This window comes from Melitaea cinxia, chromosome Z (genome assembly GCF_905220565.1).
Source record: "Melitaea cinxia chromosome Z, ilMelCinx1.1, whole genome shotgun sequence".
NCBI classification, from domain to species: domain Eukaryota; kingdom Metazoa; phylum Arthropoda; class Insecta; order Lepidoptera; family Nymphalidae; genus Melitaea; species Melitaea cinxia.
The window spans coordinates 21,890,386-21,908,350 of record NC_059424.1 but is presented as its reverse complement, the minus strand read 5'-3'; the positions used below and the strand labels follow the sequence as shown (position 1 = coordinate 21,908,350).

The window sequence follows — 17,965 nt, the reverse complement described above, 5'->3', positions numbered from 1 at the left end:
TCTGTGTCACATGAAATTTAAAATATAATAAACTATTCATCCTGCATTTAAACTTGAACGTTTCGTTTGAACGAACGTCCATATATCAGCTTGAACATTATTTGAACTCTTATTTATCTTATTTATAACAAGCCGAGTGATCAGGAACGTTTAAATTGATTATGATGAGACTTATTTGCTTAACGACCTATGTTTCGACCGTCAAACACGATTTAGTTCATCTTTGAATAATAACGCCTAACTACCGGCGGTTAGTAAGTATGATTCGCGCTCGGGACGGATATTTCTATTTGTACAAATATTTCTTTGGGTTTTAATGTATGTCCTCATGAACCCAAACCCACCGCAACGTGCCTGGGAGAGCACGTTAAGTGGTGGTCTGATCGTTACTCATCATAAGGAACATATTCGCTAACCTGCAGTGGCGCAGTGTGGTGGGTTAAGCTCTGATCCTTCTCCTACATGGAGAAAGAGGCCTATGCCCAGTAGTGGGATGTTACAAGCTGAATCGTTTTTAATTCTGGACCGAATTAGACTTTAAATTTCAAAGTGCTCAGCCAAAGTCTCCTCTCGTAAATATGAGAAGGGTCGAATTCAATTCACCATTCATTGTAGGTTTGCGAAAAAAAATTCTAGGAACAATAACGACCACGATCAAAGATTTATGGTAAAAAAAGACCGACCCATTTACGTGCTCATGTACACCTCATAACGATCGTTATTCATAGTAGGGAATATATCCGCCAACCCGCGTTGGAGCGTCGTGGTGGATTAAGCTCTGATCCTTCTCCTACATGAGGAAAAAGGCCTATGCCCAAGTAGTGGGATATTTCAGGCTGAAGCAGCACTACTTAATGCGTGTACAAATATGCCTTCTGTGCGTAGATCGCTACATTATCCATCACTTTTTAGAGCTCATTGCTCTAAATCAATTAGAAAAAGCTTCAAACATTCACTGTCTTCACCAAACGTTTATTTAACGAAAAGAAATCAATGGGCGTTATTAAAAAACATTGAAGAGAGGCCTTTCGTAGGACACTCGCAAGAACGGCTCCGAATGAGGTCTACCATTCATTAAGTTCTTCGAGATTCTGGAAGGCGAATGAAAGGATCTCGGAACGAATTTACGCGTTTTTTACATCGAGACCGGAACACTTGATGTTAGTTAATCATTATGTTTGTCTTCGCTGGATCTAGAATGTCGCAGTCACAGCGGCGGGACATTAAAACGACGAACAAATAGCTCCGGAAACGATCTTGTATCACTTTTTTTATATAGTTTGATATATAGCTGCAGATATAACTTCTAGTTATGTATCTCAGTTCTTGTAACTGGAACAAGATTAATAAAACCATAAGAAAGTGACAAATGTTTTAAAACTATGGCATTGCCAAGTATAGAAGATCATTGTTATTTGATTAATATAGGTTTGATTCGTGGTTCTTAAATTGAGGTGTGAGAGGTCGTGGCAGCGGTTTGATGATTTGATTACTTATGTTCATGTAAGAGACTGTGTGGCTACGGTACTAAAGAATATAGCCACCCCCTCTCATCCCGTGTGCGTCGTAAGAGGCGACTGAGGGATAACGCGGTTCCGCTACCACCTTGGAACTTAAAAAGCCGACCGGTGGCGGGATAACCATCCAACTGCTGGCTTTGAAATACACAGGCCATAGATGGGCAGCAGCGTCTTTGGTGCGACAAAGCCAGCCCAGCGGTCACCAACCCGCCTGCCCAGCGTGGTGACTATGGGCAACGCACATGAGTTCACGCATTTTTGGCGCGAACATGTGGAGGCCTATGTCCAGCAGTGGACTGTATAGGCTGTAATGATGTAAGAAGAAAATTATGTTTTTTTTTTTAATTTTCACAAAAATATGTATGTACGCTTTGTAAGCGAAGATTTTTTTTAAATTTGTATTTTTATTAAACGAAAAAATGTAGAAAACGTCTGCATAACCTAGATGTACATTTTTACCTGAGCGAAGTATTTATCAAAGGAGAAATTCGCAAACTAGAATTAATTTCACATTGTTTCCAGTTCAGAGTAGAATGCAAAAAAAATGTAAATTTGACATAAAAATATTTCATATTGAGTTCTGCTCGAACAGGAGTTGAAATTTTAAAAGTTAGCTACGAAGAATTTGTATATGAAATGCTTTTTATAAATGAAACAAAAATGACAATGTGATGCAATAAATTGTTTACAATAAATTGTTTTATTGCGCTCATTGATTGCACGCGTTTTTGTTAATTTTATATATTATTTAAAAAAATATATATATTTATATTTTTATTAATTATATTTATATTATTATAATTATTAATAATATATTTTTAATTGTATACTACCGTGCATAGGTAGGATAGTAAAGTATAGAAATTAAAATTTGAGAAACTTAAGTTCAAAGGTTTTGTACGTCAAAATTATATAAAAGTAATCAATGAAGGTTGCTCCCTTTACTTAATCACGACAGCAATGGTTCCAGTTCGTTAGGAGCCCCTACTTAGGAAGCACTCTAGCACTACGAATATTTAAGTTTCCTTATTCAGTTCATTTTCTACTGATTATGACAATCCTGTAGATTATTTTGTTATATGAAATTTTTGGAGATTATTTATTTTAACATATTAATTAATGCTCCTGGGATATTAGTAGTAGACGATCAGCAACGTGCTTGCGAGGCTTCTGGTGTTGCAGGCGTCTATAGGCTACGGTAATCGCTCACCAGGTGTGCCGTGCAGTTGTTGTTGTTTCACTCTTGCTGTTTCTCTGTATTTTCTTCACGAAAACTGTCTTGTAAAAATATTTTTCATATGCATGGATGATTCGTCTTGAGTTCTTGAGCTTTTCGCTTTGAGTAACACAATATTTTCTGAATTGTGAATTTCATAGACGTCCTTCTTATAATAATTATCGAACTCGATGAGAACTTTCGAGAATCTAAAAATACAAAAATAATGCAATAAGCTTTAATTGAATATAGTCGACTTGATCCAGAACGTTGTGGCAAAGATTACTAGTTTTAAGAAATACATATAACAATCACCTTTACTGTACAAACAGTGGAAAATACGATGGGAAGTTCTTGTGCGGCCAAGTGAGCGTAATCGCTATAATCTCAAGTACCGAATAAAGGTTGGTAGCGTCGGGATTTTTCATGTACTCAAATAAAATCGTAACGTACTTCGACCGCAAGTTTCAACCAAAATCAAGTTACAGAAATGTGACAAATTTGTCCTCATAGCCACATTTCTCTAGATTAGACACTTCAGTCCAAATAACATCCGATTAGTGTCTTATACGGAAAGAATACAAGGAACAAAGAATATATATCTGAGGGGCTTTGACTTAAGAGCATAAAATTGAACAATTTTCTACTGTCTGCTCCATTCCAAATAACACTAAGAAAATATGATTTTTATTGGTACAAGTTTTATTGAGAATTGAATTTACTGATATCTCTGGACTTTGAAAAATAACAATTGGCCTATTTTTTAAGACTTCTTACCTCTACGAGTACGAAGTAAATCAAATAAAAATTCGGCTTTTTAAAATTCATTACACTCCTCAGATGTTTATTTATAAACTCTAATCATCTTCAAAAACTAAATCGACAAGCTTGCCTAGTGTGAAGCAGAAACACAATATAATGTAACATTTTTAATTTCAATAAATATTTTTACTGTTTTATAACTTCAAATACAACTCAATCATAAAAATGCATTTGAAAGGACGACAACGGTGTGAACTGTTGTTTTTCGTGAGACGATACAAGCACAAGATCCATACATGCCTCAACCTACGCTTGACCGTCGCTTCCTTATTATCTCAGAGGGCCGAGGTGTCTGGAACGAAGTCAGCGCTAACTCGTTGCACTTTGAATGACTATTTAATTAATCGAATTTCGAGCTTATACTAACTGTTTTATCATTTTCACGTAAATGTTCGTGCTTCAAATTTATTTTGTACTAGCTGTGCCCGCGACTTCGTGTGGAATTTAACAAAATATTTATCGTTCAGTTCGCGGAGCTATAAAATAAAAATAAAAAAATCTAAAAGATAAGGAGTCTAAGTTACTCCTTATTACATCAGTTGTCTGCCAGTGAAAGTTCCATAAAAGCCAGTTCAGCCGTTTCAGAGATTAGCTGGAAAAAACAGACAGACAAAAATTAAAAAAAAACGTTATTTTGTTATAGGTGCCGTGTATACATCCATATGCATTTAGTAAAAAGTGGTTATTTTAATATAACAAACAGACACTCCAATTTTATTTATATGTATAGATTCGGAATTATTTACCGTGATCAAAATAAAAAATAACTTTATTTAAACTTAAATAGCACTTTGTAATCGTCATTTTACAAATTAAAATTTTGTAATGGTTAAAAGTGAATCTACTGCCAATTCGGAATGTCGATTCTACAAACAATAAAATAATTTTTAACAAAAAAAAAAACCGACTTCAGACAGGAAACTAAAAAGTGAAAAATAAATTTACTTAGTACAAAGTAATTCGTATTTTGATTTAGTTAATCAGAAATGATTAAATAAATATTTTATAATTTTGAAGTCGGTGCCAAGCAAAACAATAACTACTCTAGTGTCTACTCGTAAGTTGTATTCAGTTTTCTTTCATAATTTGTTTCATTGACTATTAGGTTGAATACTGTTATTATTCTGTTATTGTTTTGACATATCTAATAATATTTTTTGTACTTGTTTGTTGTGTGTGTGTTGTTTGTATTTGTTATTGTAGCCAGGTTGTTGTAGTATTTACTTGGCACCAACTTCAAAATTATAAAATATTTATTTAATCATTTCTGATTAACTAAATCAAAATACGAATTACTTTGTACTAAGTAAATTTATTTTTCACTTTTTAGTTTCCTGTCTGAAGTCGGTTTTTTTTTGTTAAAAATTATTTTATTTTACAATTTTTAGTGATGGGTAGACCTAACAAGGATGCTTTTTCTCTTGTGTCGGGGGTCCGGAAACATACACAATACATAAGCACAAACACCCAGACAATGACAAACATCTATATGGCCAATACAAATGTCTGTCGTGCGCGGAGATTGAACCCGCTAAAGCCAGCGTAACAGCCGGTGCTGTGACCGCTGCGCTAACGCGTCGACATACTATGAGTAAAGTTCGCTATGAAGTGTACATAATAACAACCGGGACTGACAGCCGGAGAACCACAAGGATTAACAACTAGACCGAAAATAAATATTTGTATAAACATAAATATCCACTCCGAGCGGGAATAGAACCCGCGACCGTCGGTGTTTAGGCGCCGCCGACACGGCACATGCACCATTATATCAAAGCGGTCGTCAAACAGCAAAAGGTAACTGCTGTAAATTGTTGAAAAATTCCCTCGAGTGCTTATGGGCTCCATCATCAAACCTGATCCTGCGACACAGATGATCACACAGCAGGTAATTGCTATAAATCGTTGAAAAGTTCCCTCGACTATCTTTCGTCTCCATCATCAGACTGTAATGGCACTTGTAACTCATATAGGTTCAAAGTTCTCATCAATAGAAACGAATTAAGTTCAAACAGCAGGTAATTGCTATAAGTCGTTGAAGAGTACCCTCGACTATCTTTCGTCTCCATCATCAGACTGAAATGGCACTTATAACTCATACATATGCAAAGTTATCATCAATAGAAACGAATTAAGTTCAAACAGCTGGTAATTGCTATAAATTGTTAAAGAGTTCCCTCGACTATCTTTCTTCTCCATCATCAGATCGACTCCAGACCTTTATTAAATAGTAGTGCTTTATAGTACTTAATGAAAACGTGATTAAATTTACTAGTCACCCTTACGATTTTTGAAAGTTTCCCTCGATTTCTCTGGGATCCCATCATTAGATCCTGGTTTCCTTATCATGGTACCAAACTATGGATATCTCCTTTCCAACAAAAAAAGAATTATCAAAATCGGTTCATGAACGAAGAAGTTATCTCCGAACATACATTAAAAAAAAAATATATACGGTCGAATTGAGTAACCTCCTTCTTTTTTTGAAGTCGATTAAAAAATCGGAAAGAAAGTCCGCAGTTACTCTTTACGAAAATAAAGTACCTAACAATTTTTAGGATAATTTTAGTATACCAAAATCTGTGACTTACGATTCGGTTTTCAATGGCTTACTTACGAATATTATGTGTTTTAAAAGTCTTTCCAAATCAAATATATTTTAGTATGTTTGAAATGAAATATATATTATTTATAATCAAGATATTTGAATATCTCTTGTAATAAAATACTATTTATAGACACGTGTGCCTTCCCAACCTTAATAACGTTGTGGTCCACATGTGACGTAACTTGTAACTTGTATATCGCTATTAGCGTTCAGCGTTTTAACGGAAAAAGCAGAGATAAACATTTATAATGCATGTACGATTTATCGGTAGTGTTGTAAGCTCGTTGAATAAGTGCATTCAAATGACTTAAACACTTAGGTTTTGTTTTTCAGCAAAACATTGGACGGATTGGGGATTACTTGTATCGATTCCAATTTGTGTATCATTACATAGTATAAAACAAAGTCGCTTCCCGCTGTCTGTATGCTTAGATCTTTAAAACTACGCAACGAATTTTGATGCGGTTTTCTTTAGGAATTAAAGTGATGCCAGAGGAAGGTTTCTATGTATAATACATGCATGATATAGTAGAGGGACACTGATAGTTTTTGCAACCGTGCGAAGCCGGGGTGGGTCGCTAGAAATGAATAAAATATTTATCCCCTGATTTTTACATTAATATAGTGATTTGTTTTTTGTTCTTACATACATAGGTACGGGTATGTTAAACAATACTATCTCCAATCTTAAACATATTTTATTTTTGTTAATGTCTCAAAAATTATTTAAAAAATTTAAAACTTGTATAGTCTGTTTTACGGATCCACTTTTTACAGTTCAATTTGTAAATTATGTAAACGAGCTCCCGTTACTTTAAGTTCGATGTAACTCATCTTAAAAGTAGTCATCTAATAAATATTTTAAAACAACTGAAGTACAATATTTTCATTTTAATCTCGACTCGTTCGCATACAGTTAAACCATTAGTTTTGATTCACTAACCAAAGCGTTTCATTTCCATGTCGCGTTTTCGTGACATCAGTGCGTAATATTTTCTCAAAGATACTTTTATCACTACTCAGACCGGCCCAGTATCGAACGACTTCGGATCGATTTACCTTGCGTCAGTAATTTATGGATTACAATCCGTCGAAATTCGAAAGTGATTTGTTTGTAAAGCCTGCGCTTACCTACCGTAAAGATAATGTGAGTAAACGGTTCCAACGTTGTGTACTATCTCATTATATCAGCTGTCACCGTACGCCCGCGCAGAGCCGCCGCCCGAAATATAAGATTACTTAATTAAACTCATTAATATAGCGGAATTGAAAACTTTACGCCTTCCAATTATTTTTATGAAAGGAAAATTAAATTAAAGACAAATCATCCAATTAAAAAAACCTCCCGGCGCTTATTGTCGAGTGTCTCCAGCACCATTGTATCCTAACAAGCCATTTTTTATTAAAGCACCGACCCTAACGAATACTGCTAACTGCTAAGCGAAATTTTCGCCTCGCGACTTGAGAACCGCTCCGCTGACACACTGACCCCGCCCTGCGAACTCGTAATTAAAGCTATGATATGTATGAGATTAATAAATTTTAAGGAGAAAAACGTGTGTGAGAATGGTTTGCATGTCGGCAGATACGAGCTTCCAGTCGTTCTTCAACTACGTGGACATGCGCGCACTCCTCGAGAACTTCTGCGTGTACCACGTGAACGCCCCGGGTCAGGAGGAGGGCGCGCCGACCCTGCCTGAGGAGTGAGTACATCCAATTATATTACACCCCGTTGTTACTTCTCACAGCACTCGTTAAACATTGCGCCCACAGCGCTCGAAATTCCTAATAATTAAACGACTCTGCGAAATCAAGCCGCTTTATATCAGACATTCTCGGCTTTCATTTACTTTTTCAAAAAGATAAATAGCCAGATAACGAATGGAATACATTACCCGAAACACCTCGCAGCTAGAACTGGAACGGTTTCGGAATATGCTAACAAATGTGACGCGATTATCTGGAACACAGTGCACGTGACCGCGGCGAAGAGTATTTCGATCACGTATTGCGAGCTGGTGCTATAATTCATCTTATTGAGGAAATCTCCCGTCCGGAGCATCCCTTGCATATTACCACACGGCCGTAATAGAATTAGTTGAGGAACCATTGTTTTGATTAAGTTATGCAGTCCTCGTGCGCTGTGCTATCTAATTGCGGTTATTGGCGCTCGTGTTGACACGACGTGCACCACGCCCTCGTCCCTGTGTCGACGATGTAATTTAAGGTTAAACTTTAGGGTTGTGACATACGTAAGTTTTATCGTAGATATACTATAACGCTGAGGAATTCGTTTGGTTTGATAGATTTCGAACTTAAAAGTTCTTACATATCCTGAGATCTATATGCTATAAATCATCACACTGTGACTGATAGGACCAGTGTAGCAATGTAATTTTATTTTAAACAAGCTTCCCGCCCGGCTCCGCACGGGTATTTAACAAAAGTTTCCAATCCCAATTTTTTTTTAAATAACTTCTTTCCTTTTCGTTTCGAAATCGCGTTTCGCTGTTCAAATCGAACTAACTCTAGCGGCGGCACCGAGCTCCTATATATTCAGAGAGCTAGGCTCTAGGATATTCGAAAAAGTTTTAGAATATTTTCTTTCTTACACCTTCTAGAATGTTCCCGACATTATCGTCCGCCGTAACAATAGGTTCTGCAGCTGTAGCATATGTAGTAGTAAAGGCGCGAAATTTAAAAACTTAAATTTTAAAATGTTTTCAGAACTAATTTGAATGGCTAAAATTATGTCGCTTTAACTCCAAAATATAAGTTAGCTGCTGCTGTATAAATACATAAAATTCGATAGCTTTATTATAGTAACAAATGTAATTTAAGACTTTATTGAAATTGGAATTTTAAATTTCGCCACTACGCTTAATTTCCAAGTTGAAGGGTTGGAAAAGCCCTTATATCTTTAAAAACACGCCCTTTAGGTTAAAACGGGAACATTCTTGTTCGAGGGGGGATAAAGTGCTATCACACTATATAAGACCCTTAATCGTGTCCGGATTCCTTTTTAAGTTTTATCGGCACGCACATTTTATCAACTTAGTTTTATTATATATAAAATGATAATGATAACAAATAGTAGATGACAATCGTTAGAAATTGAAGCTAAGTTGCTTGTTATTTTTCTTACTCTCAATGAATTTCATTTATCCTGACATAAGTGAGATTGTAAAATTGCGATGCATATAGTACTAGAGAAAGAGCGTCGGCCAGACATAAAAGAACAGCCGCAACAAATCCTCTCGGAGTGCCGAGCGCCGCTGCACGTGAGCCTGCGAGACTTTTTATCTCCTAGACAATGCTCAGTCGACGATCACATTCACTTAAATAAATTCACATTCTATTCGAGGTTATTTTATTCTTGCTTTGTAATTTGGTGTAAAAGATTTCAATTAAACTTAATCTATAATAATAAATTGAGAGCCGGTTTTTTTGTTCGGTTACACTGGGAAAACTACTGAACCGATCGGAATAGTACTTATACCATAAGATGCGACGTGTTTCGGAGAAGGTTTTAATATTTGGTATGTTGGTGACTACTTATCGTTAAATGTAGATAAATGTACTAAAGTAAATAGCTTAAAACGTTAATGTAACAGACCAAATATGCACATATTGGACTTGTCTGTCATTCAACATCATTCAATATTTCTTAATGTCGGAGGCATTCCTTGTTTGTGTGTTTGTATATAACACCCAGACTCATAGCGAGTATCGAGCCCACTGAAACAGAAAACACTCACTGCTAACTTCGTCAAATGACTAGTCAAAATGGATGAATAATAATTACGTTTGCTCGCAAACGAAAAAATAGTCTTGTAAACGAGCGTTATCAAAGATTACTCAAAATATAGTAATAAAATCTCAATCAAATTTTACTGAAACTATAAAACAAGCATCAGCTTTCGATCAAGACAACAAACATAAAAACCATTATATCCAGTGAAAAGTTATGCGAAATAACACAACGTAGGTCGACGAAAAAATTATCGAGTAGTTACGCATCATTCTGAAGTAACATACATTTAAAAATATATTTATAATCGAGTTGAGAACCTCCTCATTTTTGTAAGTCAGTTAGTATAAGTTAATAACGCTTCAGCGACAGTACTGAAACACGAATAAACTACTTATTCGAATCTCTTCTACTCTTCGAGCCTTGATCGAAAGCTCTCGACGCTTCTCGAAGTACTTTCAATCGCGAAATGGTGTACGAATTAATACTCGTTCACTTAAGTTTTAATTATTTTTTTTCGAATTCTGTAAATCCTTGTTTTACCAGCCGCTGACAAAACTATCTAACGTATAACAATAGCCAACAGACACCATTTTGTGATGTTATTTTCTTTTTTTTTAATTTTCAAACGTCCTGTATGCGTCTGATGTGTTTTTTCACAAGTTTACTAGTAACTTGTCGTCGTGATAAACTGTATCAGCAACATCCTTTGTTACTTCCGCTTGGGTTCCTTTTAGTTACTCGATGAAGGTAGTTGTAAAAAAGTGAGAAAAAATATTGGTTACCCAGAAAGATTAACGCCAAACATGGTAAATATCCCATTTCATCGATTAAAATTAAAGCTATTCGACGTATGACGGTATCAAAGTTAAAATTTTATATTATTTCTTATTAACCTTCAAATTCCAATTAATTTATGAGATATTTGTACTCGCGCTTGTGAATATAAAAGTTATTTTAATAATCATATTAATATAGGTGGAACATTCCCTAATGACCTTTTTTATCTGTAAGCTATTAAGTAACTTACGTGCGGGATAAAGTATATCAACCACCGGTACAACAGGCCCTTAGTAATAAAACTGTTTAATACATCAATCGGAGGGTAGTCGTGCAAGTGATTTTGAAGTGTGCATGTAGGGCCGTCGACTTGTAGTATATTCCATATTGACGTAAAGTTTTCGATGGGGTCTTCAAGCCATGTTGGTATAAAGGTTGCAGGGGAAGGTAAATTACTCCTTCACAGTTTGACGACCAGATTTATTATATGACAGAAATTAAATACCATGTAGAAATGAATAAAGACTCACTGACTGTAATTGATGGAGCTTACCAAGATATTTTAACCCCTCATGCAAAAAGAGAGGTGCAATAAGTCTGTAGCCAATGTCTGTTTGTGTGTTGTCTGTGGCATCGTTTGAAATTTTTAAATTTTTATTGGAACGAAGTTCCTTACGGCAGGCTTGACATTTGGCTGGGCGACCGAACTGAAAAAAAATGTGATACTAAAACCGCAAGAAAAATATATAACGGAAGTGACGTAATATCAGTCACACGACTGTATAATATGGCGTTTGTAAAACTAAAATATTACTAGTAAACTTTTATAATAAAGACATGCGTTTTTTTTATTTCACTTAATAGTTTGAATTATTATTATTATCTTGTTTGATTTATTTTATTTTACGGTATTTGGTATTTTCTAAAATACTAAATTTCCTAAATACTTTTATGTACTTAATTAAAAACCAATCAACAAAATAAAAAAAATCAAGAACCAGAAAATATATAGAAACAACTTTCTATACTATCCGAAGGAACTTAGTTCATACCTGGTGTCCCATGATACCACATAATTTTTTAATATTCGGTCATTTTCCTTAATCTGTCTATCGCGGATTTTGCCAATCAGCAATAGATTTTTGACAGAATTCGTATGGTTACCTCAAAATTCTATCTAAAAGCCATTAACCCTGAAGAAGAAGAAGAATTCAGAGACAATAAGAATTTAAACTGGTCGTTAATAGTTATTGATAGGTATTCATATGAATCCACTGTTATGATTCAGTAAACGAATTTGAAGCAAATTCTCGAATTCTTTTTTTCACGTTCCTTTTAAAGAAACTCAAAATTGTAAATGGAAAACTTTTACTACACTCTGTATCTAATGACGAGTATTGTGGTAAACTGTACGTTTTGATTATTAAGTAAAATGAACTAGGAACGCTCCGCGTTGGATATAATTTAATAAAATATGAACCTCTCGCAGACGGCTCCTAACGACGCATCCACCGCTGACATAGTTTTAATTGCTCGGATAAGTGACGAAGCCGAGAACTCGTTGCTCGTTGCAAGGATTGACTTCTATGGATATATTTATGTAATTCTTGTGAGTGTCTACATTTATATGCCGTAAATAAGTGAACAAGAGACGAATTGGACGAGACTCCTTAAAAGCGATTAAATTTTAAAAATAAACTGTTGTTAATTATTTTTTATTTGACATACGAATACAAATATATAAAAGCTTAACACTCAACCGTCACACTAGGATTGACTTCTTTGTCGTTGGTCCGAAATTATATTGCCTTGATAACATATTTATAAAGGTGCGTCTTAATTTCAACACTCAATATTTAATATTATCTACTAATGCGATAAATATAGAAATTAATATATGTATTATAAAACAAAATATTACTCAACGAACTACGTTTTTACACAACGGATTAACAAGCACACGTGACTCTCAGTATTTAATAATTGCAGCTTATCTTGATGATCATTTTGTCGAACACGAAATTACTTGTATATAAAACGTGTAAATTCAATACACGTGCTCGCATTTATAAATATGAAGGTATAAAACTAGTTTATTTGATAATATTTTTTATTCATTGTTATTCACTCTAGCAAGCGCTTACCGGTTATTATATTACCTTACCTTTCTATTATAATACTTATTAAAAAAGACCCATTGGTAGATAAAGAGAGACTTGCTATAATTATTTTTAATTAAATCGCGATCGCCCTGGTGTAATGGTGCGTGTGCAGTGTCGCTTCAGCCTTTAATATCCCACTAATGGGCATAGGCCTCTTTCCCCATGTAGGAGAAGGATCAGAGCTTAATCCACCACGCTGCTCCAATGCGGGTTGGCGGATATATTCCATACTATGAGTAACGATCGCTATCAGGTGTACATGCATGCAGTGTCGGCGTCACCTAAACACCGGCGGTCGCGGGTTCGGTTCGATATACAAATATTTATTTCTGGTCTGGTTGTCTGTTCTGTTGTTGGGAGCACAATAAGCTGTTGGTCTCGGTTGTTATTACAAATACCTTATAGCGATCGTTACACATAGTAGGGAATATAACCGCTAAACCGCAGTGGAGCAGTCTGGCAGACGAAACTCCGATCCTTCTCCTATATGGGCAAAGAAGCATTCCCAGCAGTGGGATGCTACATACCGAATCGTAATCGTAAAAAAATACTATTATACTATTACGGTTACCTTCTAAAGAAGACGGCCGCATTAATCAATCTCTTTCGTCAAATGACACGCATAACGTTCGTTAAATCATCTCTGCCGTCTCTATATTATTCATAAACATAAAAATGTGAAATAATCTTCTGATGTCTGTGTGCATACCTTAGTGGCGACACTGTTATTGTTTTAGTAAATTTACGTATGTTATAGAGGTCTAAACGTTAATATAAACAATCGATCAATCTGATTTGTGTTAGAGTTTGAGATATAGTTAGAGTTATTCATGATTTAACCCACTTCTTACCGAACTGGGTTAAAACAGTCCGCTGTACTTGTTCGTTGTGTTAACTAGGACAAAAATATGCGATGTGATCACTCATGCGCGGATTTGGTTCGCATCGAATATATTATATCGAATATTGTTCTCGAAAATTAGCTTCGAGATGAAAACGTTCCCGTGAATTTTACGCATTTTTTATTTATTTGAAAATCGAATGTATTTTTTTTTAAATAATATTTTCAAAGAAGGTTTTATTGGTATCTGCCGGGTACGCTACTATTTATCCATACAAATAAATAAACTTGAAGTGTCTGTTTGTATTGAAATAACCGCTTTTTACTAAATGCATATGAATGTACGAGTATACACGATACATATACCAAAATAACATTAACATTAACACTAGTATATTAAATAATACAAGTAATTACTAATTGATGAAAATGAAGTAAAAATTATAAAGCCCATTGCACGTATGTGTTATCCAACCACATGCTCTCCACGATAACATTATAAAATAAAAACAATACGCGAATGTGGATGCAAGTCTGAATAAAACGGATTAACCCACGAGTAGTTTTATCCGCTGACGCTTTGTATTATATTATAAGAGTGTTAGTAAAAAGTTATACTCGAGTGGACCAATGTCAAGTGTTTGATTATTAGTGTCGACGGTCTCGGCGGGTTGAGGAAACTCGTAATTTCAGAAGTTAAGCCCGCCTGCAGTGCTTCGCCTACACTCAACTTCTTCCGTGCTCTGTTGTATTTTTGTCTCTTACCCGCGGAACTTATTTCTAACATTTTGTTTAAACAGTACTTTTTCTGTCACTTTCGCATTTTCCCCCAAGACGTGCAAAGTTGCTTGTTGTTGGATTCGCCCCTTGTCTCCTGTGAGCATGCACGTTGTGTAACAGAGATGGTGGCATGTTGACAGTTAGCTCATTAGTTTCAGTCTGGTGTTAATGTATTCTCGACTAGTTCCTTGCTATGACGAAAATGTGAATCTTTAAAAAAAACCTGTTTCCCGCTAATATTATAAATGCGAAATTTTATGATAATAGGTGTATGTACATATATATGTATTTTTTTGTTACTCTTTCACGCAAAAACATCTTGACAGATTTTAATGAAACTTTGTACGTAGATAGCTAGAAATCTAGAATTACACATAGGTTACTTTTATCCCGATATCCTCACGCGATCGGAAATCACGTGAGTGAAACTGTGTGCAGCTAGATAATTATATGTATGTGTCAAATGTACAGGGATATTTTTTTTTTTTTTTTTTTTTTTAAATATATAGACTAGCGCTTGACTGCGATCTCACCTGAAGTCAAGTGAAGATGCAGCCTAAGGTGGTGCGCGCTTGCCTAGAAGATGCCTATTCACTCTTGATTTAAAGATACCCAAGTTATAGTTCGTTGGAAAAACGGAAGCCGGAAGGGCATTCCAAATTTTTGCGGTGCGTATTAGGAACGAGGAAGCAAATCGTTTAGTGCGAGATCGTGGGATTTCAACCACATAGCGGTGCAGATTCATGCGATGCCTTGCGGTTCGGTGGTAGAAAGGTGATGGTGGAACCAAATTGTATAGTTCTAGAGCACACTCTCCGAAATATAACCTGTAAAATACCGACAAACAGGCAACCTTGCGCCGATGCTCGAGACTTTGAAGTCTAGAGCGAACCAGCGATTTGTCACCGATGAGTCTTCTGGCGCGTCGATCCACAGAATCCAAAGCAGCGAGCTGGTACTTGGCAGAGCCATCCCATAAGTGGCTGCAGTACTCCATACACGATCGAACTTGTGCTTTGTAGAGAGTAAGAAGCTGTTCCGGTGTGAAGTACTGCCTGACTTTATTGAGGATACCAAGTTTCTTACCAGCAATTTTTGCCTTGGATTCTATGCATTGTCCGAAGTTCATATTAGACGAAATATTTATGCCTAGAAGATCAATACTATCGGTGATCAGTACAGATACACCCCGGAAAGTCGGAGCCAATGGGAATGGACTCCGTTTAGCGGTGAAAAGACACGCTTGCGTTTTGGAAGCATTAAATTTGACTAGGTTGGCGTCACCCCAATCGGATACCTCTTTCAAAGCCAAATTCATGCGTTCAACCAGAGCCTCTCTATGCTCATGAGTTTCAGCCCCACCAGCTCGGGGACCGGACACGTATCTCTCCGTAACAGTGCTGTCATCCGCGTATCCAAAGATACCGGGCCTGAGGAGGTCATTTATGTGAATCAAGAAGAGGGTTGCAGAGAGAACTGATCCCTGAGGGACACCGGCATTAACCGCCATCAAGTCAGACGAGGAGCCATCTAAGACCACCCGGAATGATCGTCCACTCAGGAAATCTGATATCCAGTCACACAAGCCCGGGGGTATTCCGTAAGCTGAAAGCTTGCTCAATAGGCTCTCATGCCAGACCCGGTCAAATGCCTTCGATACATCAAGTGAGACAGCTAGCGCTTCTCCGTGCTTGTCCAAGGCTTCGCCCCAGATGTGCGAGGCGTACACTAAAAGATCCCCCGTGGACCTGTTACGGCGGAAACCGTATTGCTGGTCCGACAGGAGGTCATTCAACTCAAGGTATGCTAGGAGCTTTTCATTCAGTATACGCTCCAAACTTTTACACAGTATGGAGGTGATCGCGATAGGTCTATAGTTAGCCGGGTCGGCACGACTACCTTTTTTAGGTACAGGTTGTACGTTGGCAATCTTCCATGCTTTAGGAACTTGAGCGGATTTTAGAGAGAGGCGGTACAAGCGCGTGAGAATAGGAGACAACTCAGGAGCACAGTGTTTAAGTACTCTTGCTGGTATCCCGTCAGGACCACTAGCCTTATTCACGTCCAAGTTACGGAGTACTCTCAAAACCTCAGTTTGGCGAATGCGTAGTTCTGACATAACAGAGTCGCAAGGTGGATGTCTGGGCGGTGAGCCACTACCTGCATCAAGGAGCGAATTTTCTGCAAACAGATTCGCTAAAAGGTTAGCCTTGTCTGTCGCAGTAAAGGCCAGCGATCCATCTGGTTTAAGCAGAGGAGGCAGCGAGGGACGGCAGAAGCTCATTTCAACCGACTTAGAGAGTGACCAAAATGCTCTACTACCGCGCGGATGGGAAGCTAGTTGGGCTCCGATGCGTTTAATACGGTTGAAACGAGCTTTTTTAAGAACCCTTTTGTAGGACTTGGCAGCCGAGTTGAACGCTCTCTTCCTCGTAGTTATGTCCGGAGATTTAAGGGTACGGGCTTCAGCCCACGCTGCAAACGCTGAGTCCTTACGGGCTGCAGCTTCGGCACATTCTGCATTATACCACCTAGGGATCTAGCCATCTAGTGATACATCAGCAAATGAAATGAAGTACTCCATCCCCTGACGTATCACTTCCGATATTTCTTGTTCGCAACTCGACGGATCACTGGAAGAGAAGCAAGTCCGCCGCCAAGGGTAGGATGCAAAAAAGTGTCGCATCTCATCCCAATCTGCCGACTTATATCGCCACACACGTCTGGTTCCGGTAGGACCTGTATGTAGAGGGTGAAAGTTAGATACTGACTTTACCACACAGTGATCAGATGTGCCCAGGGGAGCTGCAACTGATACCGAGGATAGGATATTGACTACAGTTTACTGAGATGTCGAGTAGGAGATTTTGACAAACCTATAAATAATTTGAAGCGATTAATAAATATTGTTTGATTTTCAGAACAAGCTTAGAAGTTTAATACCTTCAAACATTCGGCTATAAAATAAACAATTTAAAAATTTATGAGAATATCTCGTGATGTCGATTCATCACCTTCGGAACTTGTACTGAATTTTCGTTTATTATGTTAAATTTTGTGTTATCTTTTTTGCTGAGAGCGCCCGGAGTCGGTGGAGTTTGAGTAGCAATGTAATCAGTCGATGATCAAGTTGACCGCTAGTTTGTAAACTGTATATGATGGGACAGGAACTAGATTCAGAGTGGATAGTTGGGTGGTAATTGTTTGAGATATTTTTAATTTTAGTCATATAAACGTAAAATATAATTCCTGTTTTAAGAAATATATAGTTTTTTTAACGACTTTCAAAATATGTAGGTTCTCCATTCGAATGCATTTTTATTTAGGTCTAATAATGCGTATTTGGCCAATTTAGGAGTTTGAAATTTCCTAAGAATCCTTTGCAGCACAATCTTACAGCTAATCCAAACTAATCTTTTGTTTTAGCTATCACATCACATTAGCCTAATACAGTCCACTGCTGGACTAGGCCTATGCCTTCACAA

At 36.8% G+C, this 17,965-nt stretch overlaps 1 protein-coding gene across 1 annotated transcript in view; it reads left to right on the top strand.

Moving 5' to 3' along the window:
* The window catches only part of LOC123668999 (protein NDRG3-like), a 178,741-nt gene that overhangs the window by 97,153 nt on the left and 63,623 nt on the right, over nucleotides 1-17,965 (top strand). Inside the window, exon 3 of the mRNA XM_045602677.1 lies at nucleotides 7,752-7,869. Coding sequence (XP_045458633.1) covers nucleotides 7,752-7,869 — 118 coding nt within the window. The remainder of the gene's footprint in view (nucleotides 1-7,751; nucleotides 7,870-17,965) is intronic.